Genomic DNA, 14,111 nt, shown 5'->3' with positions numbered 1-14,111 from the left:
TGGGGGAGGGGGGGTGGGGGCCCAGGGTGGGGGCGGGGAGGGGCACCTGGAGGTCCAGCAGCCCCGTCAGCAGGGCCTTCCCGGCGTGGGCGGCGTTGTTCAGCAGGTCCTCCCGCTTGATGACGTTGATGACCTCGGCCAGCAGCAGGTTCTTGGACGGGTCCCCCAGCCAGGTGTTGAAGATCCGGTACGGCTGGAAGGGGGCACGAGGTGTCAGCAGGGCTGGCACGCGGGCGCACCCTGAGGGGCCCGCTCCACCCAGTCACACCCCGTCCCCCCTTAGGAGGAGAGGAACTAACCCAGTGGGGCCCCCCCCCAGGGCCAGGGAGGGTCCCACAGGCAATCGTGGCTCATTGCATTCTTTCCAGAACAGCAACCCCACGGCCAGGCACTCCCGTCGGGGAGGCCAAGCGGCTCCGTGCCTGGGACGGTCCCTCAGTCCCAGGGAACCCGAGTCGGTTGGCTCTGAACTTCCTCGTGTTATAGAGGGACAGCCGTGGTTCTGAGAGCTTAAGTGACTCGTCCTGGGAAAGTACAGCCCGTAGGTGGAGGAGTCAGGAGTGGACTGAGGGCAGTCTGACCCACAAGGGCCACCTGATTTATCCCTCTGTGAATTTTCGGGGTGTCAGTGCAGCCAACTAAAACACACTTCCCAGCTCCCCTTGCAGACAGGAGTGGCCATCTGACCAGATCTTCATCAAAGTGCTAGAAATGGAAATGTGGGATTTCTGGAAAGGCTGCTTTATAAAGACAAGAAAGTAGCCACTGTGTCCTTCCCTCTTTTTTTCCTTCCTACTGCCTAGAATTGATATGTGATGGCTGGAGCTCCAGCAGTGATTTTTGGATCATGAGGCAATCTTGAGGGTAGAAACGACATGCAGGATTGGCAGAAGAAAGGATCCCGGGGCCCTGGTAAGAGTGTGTGTGTACCCCTATGTATATCTGGCAGTACAGTTTGGGGGTTTAGAGCATGGGCTCCAGGTTTGAGCTTTGTCACCTAACAGGCTGTGTGACCTTAAGACCTTGCCTAGCCTCTCTGTACATGATTCTTCATTAGTAAACTAGAAGAGAAAAATAATACCGACTTGGTTAGACTGTGGTAAGGAAAACAAGCACGTGAGGATACTAAGAATGGGGCCAGGTGCAGAGCAAGCGCTCAGTCCGCAGCAGCAGCGATGCAGAGTGTGTGTGTGTGTGTGTGTGCACACTGCGTGCGCGTGCACGCAGAAGTCTGGAGGCTGACAGTGAGCTGCTAGCCAGTCGTGCCGCAGAGGCAGCTGGGCGACCATTGCCGCCGGCTGATTACACTGGTAAAAACAGTGTCAGGAGCCCTCTGTGGCCCGTCAGGTGTCCACTCAGCTCCTGGTTTGGAGAAGGAAGTGGTCCTGAGCGAGGAGTGGAGGGCGGGGCTGCTACTCACGGCATTGGGCCTGAACTCCTCCTTGTGGAAGTAGCCTCCAGTCATCATCTTCTTGCTGAAGGTCATCACGTCCGCTGGGTCAGCCAAGCCCCAGTGCTCGTGGGCCCAGAACTTGCCAGTGCAGCCCCCTCCGGTCTGGACCTCGTCCACCAGGAAGGCACAGCCGTGCTGCCCAGGAAGGGAGAGAAGAGGGAAATCAACACCCGGCGCCACCAACCAGCCCGGACCTGTGAGCCAAGCCCCTGTTCCCGGGCTGTGCGAAGCGAAACCAGACAGCTCTGCTGGGGCCGGGTCTGAGGTCTGAACTTGGACTTGTCCTCAGACTGCTGAGCGGGAACAGAACCCTGACGTCAAGTACGCCCTGAACCCCAAAGCACAGCGACACCGCATCTGGCTCCGGGCCTGGGGCCGGCGAGCTGACTCCCTTGCGGGCCGGCTGTCCAAGCAGAGGCCGAGACGCGCCCTCCAGGCCGCGCTGCCCTGCCTGCCCGCCGGCTCTGCCCACGCCGACTGCTAGCTCCTGAGCTCTGTGCCGAGAGCAGCCAGTCTTGCTGGATGCACGTGCCAGTTCCGTGTGCACGACGTTAAAATATGCACACGGCAGTAACACAATGGCTGCTCACTTGGTATCTGCTGGGCACGGCTGAGAGATGAGGCGGGGCCTCTAGAGAGAAAAGGGAGGAGGCTGAGGCCTTCCCACTTCCCAGGCATCTCTGGCCCAGACGCTGCCGGGTGGAGGTGGCTTCCGCAGCGAGTTTTGGGGAAAAAAATCCCTCCCTTGCTCCCTCCCTACTTTCTAACGCCTCTACCCGGGAGGCCGCCAGGCAGCCTCTGGCCACCTGGATGCGTACAAGGACCCCACGGCTAACCTCTGCTCTGGGAAAACAAACTGGAAGCAGCCCCAGCCCCATCCAGCCCGGGCCCCGTGCACTCACCTTCCTGGAGATGTCTCTCAGCTTCCGGAAGAAGTCGTCAGACGCGTGGTTGTCTCCGCCCTCAGACTGGATGGGCTCCACGATGATCCCAGCCACCGTCTTCTTCTTTTTCCGGTATTTCACGATCAGGTCCTCCACCTGCATTCCCGGGAGGGTGGGGGTGAGGGGGACGTCAGTGTGGCTGGTGGAAGCTCTAGAGAGGCGTCCGCAGATGGGGATGTGGGTTCCGCAACCCCCCGAAACGATGCTGAGTACACGTTCGTGTGCACTCCGGGAATGACTGTGGCGTCCACTTGCGGCCACATGTGTGAGCGTGCCGCTGTCCTGGGGGACAGAAGCTAAGGATTCGGGTCACAGAAGGGCTGAATGAGACCGCGCAGCACGGGTCCGGCCTGCAGGGCCGCGGAGCTCTGCCGTGTGGTACTGCCATCGCTCCTACATCGTTCGTGTGATGTTACTGTTGGTGGGAGCGTCCCGTCTGTGCAGAATCTGTGACCTGTATTTGTTTAAATATCTGTGGCAAAACTCACTTACTGCGATAGGGATCCAATATCGGTTGTGTCACCAAGCAGGGTGGGGGTCGTGGGTTGACTCTCAGATTGACCAGAGGGAACTTTCTGAGGTGAAAAGATGCCCTTGATCGGAGTGGTGTGATGTGAGTGTATTTACTTGTTAAAAGTTTTTGAACTAGATGCTAAAATGAGTACACTTGGTGGTAGATAAGTGATACGTTAATGAATCGAATGAAAAATAATTAACTGAACGGTGGCAGAATAATCAGAAAAGCACCTTTAAAAAATGTTTATTTTTGAGAGAGAGAATGTGAGCAGGGAAGGGGCAGAGAGAGGGAGACATAGAATCTGAAGCAGGCTCCAGGCTTTGAGCTGTCAGCACAGAGCCTGACATGGGGCTTGAACCCACGAACCGTGAGATCATGACCTGAGCCGAAGTCGGACGCTAAACCGACTGAGCCACCCAGGTGCCCCGAGCATCTGACTCTAGATCTCAGCTCAGGTCATGATCTCGCGGTTTGTGAGATCGAGGCTCACGCTGGGCCACAGAGCACAGAGCCGGCTTGGGATTCTCTCTCTCCAGCCCCCTCTCTGCTCCTTCCCTGCTCGTGCTCTCAAAATAAATAAATGTTAAAAAAATAAAACGGTAGTAAGATTAATTTTACCCACTTCTTTTCACTTTTCAAAAACGTGATTTCTAGACGCGCTGCAGTCACACGTGTGGCGTGTGGCTCCGCATCCCCAGCGCACGGGGCTGCACCAGGCTCCCCGGGGCGCTAGCCAGGGACTGACTGCAGAGCAGCCTCACTGGAGCTCAAACTCCAAACCTGCAGAGTTTCCGGTTTCTCTTCCCCAGCAACGGAATCCTTCCAGTGTCTAGCACGGAACCCCAATATTTGGCCCTGATCGAAGGAGGGGTGCTAGGTGTGTCAGAGGCCCGGCAGCAGGGACTCCGGGTCCTCAGTCCTTGCTGCCCCCACTGCCGCCCCCAGGGAGCCCGAGGACTTGGGAGGAGGTGGAGAAGCGGGGGACAACAGGGTCCTGTGGACGCACTTTTCCTACGGGCTGTGCCATATGCTCCGGGCTTCCCCCAAGGAACCTTCCACACAGACGTCGGTAGCACAGGTGGGGTGACGGATGCCGGGTGGAAAAATCAAGGTGTCCCAGAACCTTTGCTCAAGTGGCTCTCTGTTCCTACGTCCCTCCCAGGGAGCACCACACGGGTCCCGCGCACTCTGTGCTGTCCCCTGGGGCTGGGCCCGGGGNCCAGGGCACGGAGACGGGAGGCGGAAGTCTGCAGGGCCCGCTGCTACCTCTTCCAGACAGCGAGCCTCTTCTTGTCGGTTCTCGTTCGCAAACTCTTCCAGGGGGTATTTCAGCCGCGGGAACGGCGCAACGGGCCAGTCGAAGGACGGGATGTCGATCTTGTGAATAGCTTTGGAGTGTGTGGTGGCCAGGCATCCTAGGGGGGGAGGAGGAGGAACAGTCTTTGGAAAGGAGATCACGGGCAATTCCGGCCACGTCTAGCAACGCCCAGGGAAGCCCGCTGCCTGCAGCTCCTGTGACACCGTGAAGCTGCAGCCTCACGTGGGCCTGTGTGTGCACGTGCGCATGCGTGTGCACCCTTTGCTTTCTGATTCACCACAGATGAAGCACAGGCTTTGAAGGCACGGAATCCTGGCTCTGCCCCTGGGTGGCCTTGGAATGTTCCTTCCCTGCTGGGCCTCCCTTCCTGTGTCTGCAGAGCAGGACTAACCCCCCCTCCCCCCACCCCGAACTGTGGAGTCGGTGAGACGCTGTGTGGCAAAGTGCCAAGGTGAAGATCCAAGACCGCCTACTGTCATTGCTCTGACTCTAACAGCCACCTCGGGGGCACACCGTCCCCTCCTTACCCAGGGTCCTCCCGTGGAATGCGCCCATGAAGGAGAGGATGCTGTACTCGGGGCAGCCGGGGGCCTAGGACCAAGAGACAGTGGTCACATCAGTCACTGCTGTGAGGGCTGGGGAGCTGTACAGTTGTCCCCATGCACCCAGAGGAGCACAGAACTCCATCAGGAGAACCGGAGTCCCTTCTCACGGACAAGTTACAAACCAGGTCCAGAGAGGCCAGCCCACAGACGTTCGGTTTTGTCCATAAAGTAAAAATTCTTTTGAACCTTTTTTGCTTAAATTTTAAGTAGGCTCCACACCCAACACGAGGCCTGAACTGACAACCCTGAGATCAAGAGTTTACATGTTCTACTGACGGAGCCAACCAGGAACTCCAGTAAATTTTTTAAAAATTTAATTTCTTTATGTGTATATATTTTTCTTGAGAGTGAGAGAGAGCACAGGAATGCGAGCAGGGGAGGGTGGGGGAGAGAGAGAGGAGAGAATCCCAAGCAGGCTCCATACTCCGTGCAGGGCCAGACTCAAGGCTTGATATCATGAACCGTGAGATCGTGACCTGAGCTGAAATCAAGAGCTGGACGCTCAACTGACTGAGCCACCCAGGTGCCCCCCAACTTTTTAAATCAAGAGATTTCATAGAAGGATCTCAACTTCTGGCTGCTCACAAATTCCATATCATTTGGGCCCGTTTTCCTCCCGTGGCAACAGCAGGTGGTCAAGCATGGAGGCTGGGCAAGCGCACTGCCCCAGGGGCCCGACACCTGCCTTCTGCCTTGACGTCACCTGCCCGGCTGCCGCGGCTGTTGAGTTGTCAGCCCCTGTCTACGGGCTCTGCAAACTCCCGCCGCCAGACCGCCCTGGCGTCCCCCGCTCCCGGCGGGCCGGGTGCCTGTCGGGGCAAGAGGCGGACGGCCATCTCGCCGGACGTGCTCCGGGGCTTTGGAAGGGGTCTGGGGGGCAGGGGCCGGGCGGCCTCCCTGGGCTCAGCAGGGACGCAGGGACTCCCCAGCGAATGGCACGGCTGCAGTATTTCCTGACCCTCCACCTGGCCTGCGAAGGAGACTGGTTTTCAGCTGCGTCAGGCCGACTACCGCGGACGCCACCGCAGAGCCAACCAGGGCGCCCAGAGCCTGTTTTCTCAGGCTGGCTGATCTCCTCTGGGTCCCTGAGACCCTCCGGGAGCACCAGGACCCCCCCCCACCCTACCTAGCAAACGCTCGAATACCCTCCTGTCATATTCCTTGTTTGTCCCCGAATGCAGCCACTAAAACGTGAGGAAAGGGGTTTAAAAGTGTTGATGGAGTAGAATGTCCATGGGTATCAGATGAGAAAGAGAAAGGGCACCATCCAGTGTTTTTAAAGATGGCCAGAAAAAGAAAATAATTATGTTTCCGCAGGTGTGTACGCATACAGAGAAAGGGCTGGGTAGATGTGCCCGCAAGAGGCGGATTAGGAACAGAAACATTTAAGGAAGCGTGAAAAAAACCAATCTTCCCACCCAGAGGCTAGCCCTGTAAACATGTGAGGGTTCCTTCCAGTGATCTCCTGCGCATTTATTCACATGGATGACAGCACAGCATCCGTGCAATTTACATTCCACCGTTTTCACTAAGTTACAGCATGTGTCTGCCCAGACCAAGAACCCTTTGTGACTATTTTTGAAGAATACCGTGGACGTACGCAGGGGAATGGAGTTCTGTGTCTCTCGATTTTTTTTTTAAGCAGCAGACATTTCTGTCTAAATCGTAAGGTGGGGGGGTGGCTCGCTGAATGGGGGAGGACAGGCCTGCTCTGGTTGAAGTGCGCTGGCCAGCTTGGGATGTACCCATCTCGACCCCTTGCCTCCAGTACTGGGCTCCTTGCTGCCTCTGTGAACTGCTAGGGTTCCATTTGGAACCCCTACATTTAAGTTCTCTTTCTCTGTTGCTGGTTATATAGGTGGGTTTCTAATCTTTTCTGGTTATCATGACTATAAACACCAGTGGGGTGAACACCCTGGTACATACCTTTGTGTTGACATTTTGGATTATTCTAGAGAATGCACTAAAGGCTCCTTAGTCAAAGTCAGGCAGGTGTCCTGGGAAACTGATGATGGTCAGGAGGGACTCCCCTCAGCCCATGCCCCTCGGTATGGACAGACGTCTGTGTCCTTCCCCGTGTGAGGCCCTCTCCCCCTCGCCCCCAGTGTGATGGTGTTTGGAAGAGAAGCCTCTGGGAGGTGATGAGGGTTGGATGAGGTCATAGGGTGGGGCTCCTGTGATGGGATCAGTGTCCTTACAGGAAGAGACCCCAGAGTGCCTGCTCGCTCGCACGCTCTCCCCCCCACCCCCGCCCCCAGAAATGTGAGGACACAATGAGAAGGCAACATCTAGAAGCCAGGTTTCTGTCCCAGGGAACCAAATTGACCTTGACCTTGGACCCCAGCCTCCCGAACTGTGAGGAAATACATGCCTGTCATGTGAGGCGCCCAGTCTGGGTGCGGAATTTAGTTACAGGCACCGAGCTGCTACGATACCTCCTATTTGAGAAGGCCAGGGCCAGCCAGGGCCAGCCGGAGGGGCTGTGGAAGCTCTCCCCCACCCCCAACCACGGCCAAGACCCAAGGGCCCACTGCACTCACCTGGTTGATCATGCATGTCTCCAGTTCCTCTTTGGAGAAACCCGTCTGGCCCCTTTCCTTGCTCTGACCAAACAGAACAGACAAAAGCTAATTGACGCTCTGGGGGACGAGGGGTTTCCACTCTGCACCCAGACCCACCCCCCCCCCAAGTGATTTCTCAAGGCTGACCAGAGACGCCCACCGTTCCACTTAGGGTACTAATGCATGAGATTGTTCGTCACGCTTGTGGCAAAATAAGTAGATGGATACGCAGGTGTGTTATTACTTTGGAACAACCAAGAGCTTCTAGGGTGGGGTCTGTGAGGCCGAGGAGAACCCGTGTGGTCGCATCTGGGAGCTTGCTCTCTGCACCGCACCCCAGGGGGCATCTGGAGAGCCCTGTCCAGGCGGTGACCCTCTCTGGATTTTGACGGTGACCAGGCAGGGTGAACGGTTGGACGAGGGGTGCGTGTGTGGCTAGGAGCTGGGGCGGGGGGCCCTGTGCACGCCTGTGTGTGTGTGCACGTGCTCACGCCCCAAACCTCACCCGGTACCACATGAAGATGGTCTTAAAGGCATTTTCATTGGAGCAGGAGCCGCAGGACATGGTCATGAGCTGGGACATTCCTTTGGGAGCCACCTGCAGGGAGGGAAACAGCCGTGGGCTCATGGGCTCGCTCCGTCTGGACTCCCGCTGGCCGGAGCTGGGCCTTTGTAGGGGTATAGTCTGGGCTGGGGGAGGCTGGAGAGGGGGCACCGGGAATGTCCCCCAGAGCAGTGGGACTGAGGAGAGCGGACGGGGCTCTTGCAGGGGGTGGAGGAGAAGCCAGGAAGGCCCCAGGGCTGGAGGGGATGGAGAAGAACAGCCCAGACTGTCTTCCCCGGTGCAGCCGTCGTCCCCTGAGATGCCCATGTTTTATGGATGGGAAGTTGAGATTCAGAAGGACTTGAATCGTCATAACAACTAAAACCGAACCGTCGGAGAGGGCTGAATCACATGCAAAGCTCCTATCGTGGAACAAATACTCATTTCCCCTGGTTCCTTTGTTCCTGCGCACAAGGAGCCCCTTTCCTTCGAAAGGAACACTGAAAATGCTCTTCAGGAGAGAAACAGCACAAGAGCAAGACCGAGCGAGACACATGACATCCTGAATCTTTAGGGATCTCTGGCCTCTCCTCTCCGCCTGCTGGCATGGCCTCCCCAAGATCAGCACTACCCTCCCGCGGTGGGGGGGGGGTGTCCTCTGGGGACTCACCGAGAGCAAGGACTCCCGGAGCTTCTCCACAAAGTTCTCCGGAGGAAGGATTCCCAGGGCAGGTCTGTTGATGAAAGTGCTCTGCAACAGGCAGGAGACAGAGGGTGACTTCCCCGACCCGCTCCCTGCCGACCACAGACCAACTAGGCTTTTCACAGCAGGTGTTTTCATAGGGGCTCAAGGTGTGTCCTAGGGGCCAGGATTGGCCCACCTCCCTGCGCTTTCCCGAGACTCCCTGGGCTTGCTCTGGGTGTAAAAGAGGCCCGTGACATTTCTTGGTCGTGGTATTGCCCTAGTTATAGAAGATCCTACCACTGTGGGAAGTGGGGGGGGGGGGGGGGCGCGGGGCACACGTCATACCGTTTTTTGCAACTTCCTGTGAATTAGAATTCAGTTAGAATTTTATAATTACAATCTCATTTTATCATGAAAGTATATCGATCATTTTAACAATCCATCGTCGTCATGGCTAAAAAACAAAAAGTGGACCATGGGAGGAACAGGTGAGGGAGCAGAGCACACCCGGTCACAGCTGGACGGAACCAAGTTTTGCTCCGGGAGCAGAAAGTGGGTCAGTGTCTTACATCGTCGAACTCCCCCAAACAAACACACACACACACACACACACACACACACTAGTCACTCGGCAATTCCATGCCGAGGTATTTACCTACGCGAAATGGAAGCGCACATCCGCACAAAGCCATGAATGTACGTGCATGTTTACAGTGGGTTTTCTTCTTATTTGGCCCAAACTTGAAACAACCCACACATCCCTCTGCCGGGGTAAAGATAAGTAAAGTGTCCCTGCATACCATGGAACACCATGCAGCGACAGACACGAACAATCTACCAATGCACACGGTAACAAGGAGGAGCACAGAAGAGTCTCAAGGCCATGGCGCTGAGTGAAAGCGCCCAGAGCCAGTTACACACTGGGAGCGCCTGGGTCGGTTAAGCCTCCCACTTGGGCTCAGGTCATGATCTCATGGTTTGAGAGTCCAAGCCTCACATCAGGCTCTGTGCTGACAGCTCAGAGCCTGGAGCCTGCTTCGGATTCTGTGTCTCCCTCTCTCCCTGCCCCTCCCCTGCTTGCGCCCTGTCTCTCTCTCAAAAAATAAAAATGAAACGTTAAAAAGAAAAAGAAGAGAGTTACACACTGTATGGTCCTCTTCGTAGGACATACTACAAAAGGCAAAAACCACAGGGACAGATAACAGCTCATGGTTGCCAGAGGCTGGGATGAGACTGAGTGCAAACGGGCTTAGGGGAATGTCTGGGTGATGAATTGCTCTGTTTGGATTTTTTAAAATTGTGGTTAAAAGAAAAAACAGGTAACATAAAATTTACCATCTTAATCATTTCTTCTTTTTTTTTTAAGTTTATTTTTGAGAGAGAGAAAGCATAAGCAAGGGAAGGGCAGAGAGAGAAGGAGACAGAGAATCCCAAGCAGGGTCCGCACTGTCAGAGCAGAGCCTAAAGCAGGGCTTGAACCCATGAACTGTGAAGCCAGGACCTAAGCCCAAATCAAGAGTCAGATGTTCAACTGACTGAGCCTCTAGGCACCCCAACATCTTAATAATTTCTTTTTTATTTAAGTTTTAAATTTATTTTTGAGAGACAGAGAATGAACAGGGGAGGGACAGACAGAGAGGGAGACACAGAATCTGAAGTAGGCGCCAGGCTCCGAGCTGTCAGCACAGAGCCCGATGCAGGGCTTGAACTCAAGGAACCTTGAGATCACGATCTGAGTGGGTGTGGGACGCCCAACCAACTCAGCTGCCCAGGCGCCCCCCATCTTAACCATTTATAAGCAAACAGTTCAGTAGTGTTAAGGATATTGTGCACCATCCATCCATCTCCAGAACCTTGTCGTCTTTCAAAACTCACATTCTGTCTCCATTAACCACTAAGTCCCCATTCCCTCCTTCCCCAAGCCCTGGCAACCACCCTCTACCTCTCTGGCTCTGTGAGTCTCACAACTCTGGGTCCCTCACAAAAGTGAAATCACACAGCGTTTTCCCTTTGGTGACCGGCTTCTCTCCCTGAGCGTCATGTCCTCAGGGTTCATCCGTGTTGTAGCACGGCTCAGAATTCCCTTCCTTTATAGGAGCTCAGTAATATTCCACTGCATGCATAGACCACACTTCGTTTATCCAGCCACTCTGGTTTCTTCCCCTTCCCGGCAACGGAACTGTGCTGCTGTGAACGCGGGTGTCCAGGTGTGCCTGCATTTTGGCAGTGACTACATGACTGTGTGTTTGGTGAAAGCCACAGAGCTATACAGCACGGAGGATGCGTTTTATTGCATGTGAATTATACTTGAAAAACATGGGGAGAAAGGGCATTAAGGGGCAGCGGTGGCCCTGGAATTTGTACCAGAGCAGGGCTCAGGAGAGTGATCTGATCAAGGAGCCGGCTGCAGCCCTCCAGGAGCGGAATGGGCTGAGCGTGAGAAAAGCAGTGTTAGAAAGATCGGCTGACTCCCTACCTGTTGATGTTTTTATTGTAATTTTGATAGATGTGGGTCCAGAGATGTATTTCCCTCTGCAAGGAAATCAACAGTGAAGCCTGATTCCAAACGGACACACCTCCTTCTGGTAACCCGAAAGTGAGGGGGGCGCAGTGGCCATGGAGGTGAATCTGTCCGGTGGCCAAGGACCGGTCAGCCCTGCCCTGTCACTTGGGAGCAGGAACACGGACCAAGGGAGCCAGGGCCTCCAAATTTGAAAAGAAAAGGGAAATGAAAGTCGGGGAGGGTCAGAGAGAGAGGGAGAGAGAGAATCCCACACAGGCTCAGTGCTGTCGGATCAGAGCCTGACGTGGGGCTCGATCCCAAGGAACTGCGAGATCATGACCCGAGCTGAAGTCAAGAGTCAGACACTTAACCGACTGAGCCCCCCAGGTGCTCCTGAAATAGTGTTTTTTAAATTTTTTAAATGTTTTTTATTTATTTCTAGGAGAGAGAGAGAGAGAGACAGCGTGAGCAGGNGCCACCCAGGCATCCCCGAAATGGTGTTTTTTAAAAAAGGTTCCAGGTGTACATCAGGGGTCACTCTTGGTGTAGTACATCCTAGGGGTTTTCACAAATAGATAATGACATGTGTCCATCTCTCTAGAAAAGACACAGATGGGAGCACAGATGGATAAGACTAGAGCCGTCTTCCCCCTCAGGGTCCAGAGTGCCCTGGGCAGGGGCCAGGGAGGGTCTGGGAGGGGTCTGCACAGTGGTAAACGGGGAAGGTCACCACTGGGTTCGGTTGTAAGAGTGGACTGTGCTAAATGCAACGTGGCATCCTGGACTGGGTCCGGGAACCAGACAGTGGACATTATTGGGAATGCGGGGAAATCTGAGTGGGGTCTGTATCACACAACATGCTCGTGTTAATGCCTTAGTTTTGACAAAGCTGCTGTGGGCTGGGGGTGAGCACTGGGTGAACTTGGGGAAAGACAGGTGGGAGGTGTCTCCGCACCTGGTGCGTAAATCTGAAACTAACCCACAGCTGAATCACCCCGTCAAAAGGTGATGGGGGCTACTGACTGGGCCTGGGGACTGCTTGGGGACCTCTCTTCCAGTCACAGTCAGTGCACTAAACCCTGTGCCAATCCGAACAGCCCCATCACTGCATCGGGAAGCCCCAGAACGCATCCTCCTTGGTGGCTTTCGGATTTGCCTTGGGCTGCTAGGAACTGAGGCGGATTCATGTTGCTTTTTCTGCTTTGTGACCACCTGGGTGAGTCTAGGGTAGGTAGCTCGGGATGGTAACCCTCCTGGCTGTACAACTGGGGAAACTGAGGACCAGAGAGGTCAAGTGACCTGCCCCGAGTCACACAGACAAGGAAGGGGCAGACGCATGGCTCACATCAGGCTTGCTGACTTCAGATTCCACCCTCTGCCGGGCACTGCAGGCAGCCGCCTCCCCCCGAAGCTGTGATGATGGACAGGAGTCTGGGTGCGACCCAGAGACCTTGGCTGGCTTCTAGGGGCCTTTGCGTGCATCCCCTTTGGCCCCGAGCTGTGAGTGGGGCTCCTAAGAAATCTAGCACACCGTGAGATCAGGGTCGAGGCGAACTGCCATCACCAGTAGCGGGGGAAGCGGCTGACGGAGGGGACGGCCGGGACGGCTGGCTGGCAGCTTGACTGCCTATCTGGGGCTGGGAAAGATGTGGGGGTGGTGTTCCTGTTCGACAAAGCGTGACATTAAGAACAGAAGATATCTGGGACACCGGGTAGCGGAATCCAATGAGGACAGGTTTCTAGAATCTTTGCTGTCAGGCTCAGCAGTCCTGAAGTGCTATGCAAAGAGGATAGGCTTTGGTTTAAGTGGCTGTGCAACCTGGAGCAAGTCACTTAACCTCTCTGGTCTTCAGAGTCCTTATCTGCCCAAGTGGGGCCTCCTCCCTCACGGTGACAGCCTGTGTCTTACCTGAGCAGGTCCGGGCTCCCCGGTGTCAGGGATGTCAGACTGCACCCACCACTCAGTGCAATGACTGCACTGATCATCGTACAGATAAATGATCATGTGCAAACTGTGGGCGGTGTGACAAGTGATGTAAGAAATTGTAACTGGAGCCCAGAAGTTGGATCCAGGGGCTGGGGCTTTATTTTTTGCAGCCACGTCAAGTGATTAGGCTACAGTGTGAAGATGGTGTGGTTGGGGGACAAAGGGGTTGATAAGCCCCTTCACAGGACCTCCACAGAGGCTACTGCCCTACACTGGCAAAGTGCCATCATCACCGAGTGAGTGCACCTTCAGCCATGAATTTGGAAGACCCAACATGCTGGCCAGTGGTCCCCCAACCTGATGCCCAGGGTGCACCCCACTTCTCTGAGACCGTGCCGGGGGGCTCCCTTCCCTTGCCCAAGCCCACGCTTCTGCAGCAGAACTGCAGTCCGTCAGCATGGGCCGTGGTCCCGATGGATCCAGACCATGGCCTCACCAGCACCCAGAACGGTGCCTGGCACTCAGTAGGTATTCCACCAATAAATCAATGACTCAACACACGGCGAGAAATGAGGCTGAAGCAGCAGGAGCCAGACCACGAAGGGCTCTGCGTCTTTAGTGGGGGCGTGGGGGGCACTCTGGGTGCAGTGGGTGCCGTTTGTAGGGGTGAGCATGGGCCTGATGGGGTGGGGGGGCCGGTGCACAGGGGCCGCTGGGGTCAGGGCGCAAGGTCAGGGCGGTCCCGGCAGGGTGACAGGTAAGAGGCGGGTGGGAGGAAGGGGGGGATGAAGCGGCTCCCAGGTTCCTGGCAGACACAGGTGGGGGCAGGGCGTCCCCTGAAATCAGAGTCCCCGAAGTCACATGTTTTCGGGGACGATTCTGCCTCCGGAGGCAGCTGACACCGCAAATGTGTGTGACATGTTTGTTGACACATTTTCCCAGCACCAACTGCCGAGGCATCTGGGATCCGCACAACGTTTCGAAACAAAGCCAGGCTCCGAACTTAAACACACCCGCAGAGCCTCCCCACCGGCGTCAGGCACCTTCGGCGGGC

General features: G+C 55.7%; 1 protein-coding gene across 1 annotated transcript in view; it reads right to left on the bottom strand.

Moving 5' to 3' along the window:
- Window positions 1-14,111, bottom strand: part of ABAT (4-aminobutyrate aminotransferase) — an 82,897-nt gene that overhangs the window by 5,273 nt on the left and 63,513 nt on the right. Inside the window, exons 4-11 of the mRNA XM_077773220.1 lie at window positions 8,613-8,693; window positions 7,904-7,996; window positions 7,378-7,440; window positions 4,760-4,823; window positions 4,181-4,329; window positions 2,356-2,493; window positions 1,421-1,588; window positions 47-193 (exon numbers count right to left, since the gene is read on the bottom strand). Of these exons, the coding sequence (XP_077629346.1) occupies window positions 47-193; window positions 1,421-1,588; window positions 2,356-2,493; window positions 4,181-4,329; window positions 4,760-4,823; window positions 7,378-7,440; window positions 7,904-7,996; window positions 8,613-8,693 (903 nt within the window). The remainder of the gene's footprint in view (window positions 1-46; window positions 194-1,420; window positions 1,589-2,355; window positions 2,494-4,180; window positions 4,330-4,759; window positions 4,824-7,377; window positions 7,441-7,903; window positions 7,997-8,612; window positions 8,694-14,111) is intronic.

Source organism: Crocuta crocuta, unplaced genomic scaffold, assembly GCF_008692635.1.
Source record: "Crocuta crocuta isolate KB4526 unplaced genomic scaffold, BGI_CrCroc_1.0 scaffold16, whole genome shotgun sequence".
NCBI lineage: Eukaryota > Metazoa > Chordata > Mammalia > Carnivora > Hyaenidae > Crocuta > Crocuta crocuta.
Note: the sequence above shows the minus strand (reverse complement) of the source record. Positions and strands in the feature narration are given on the sequence as shown.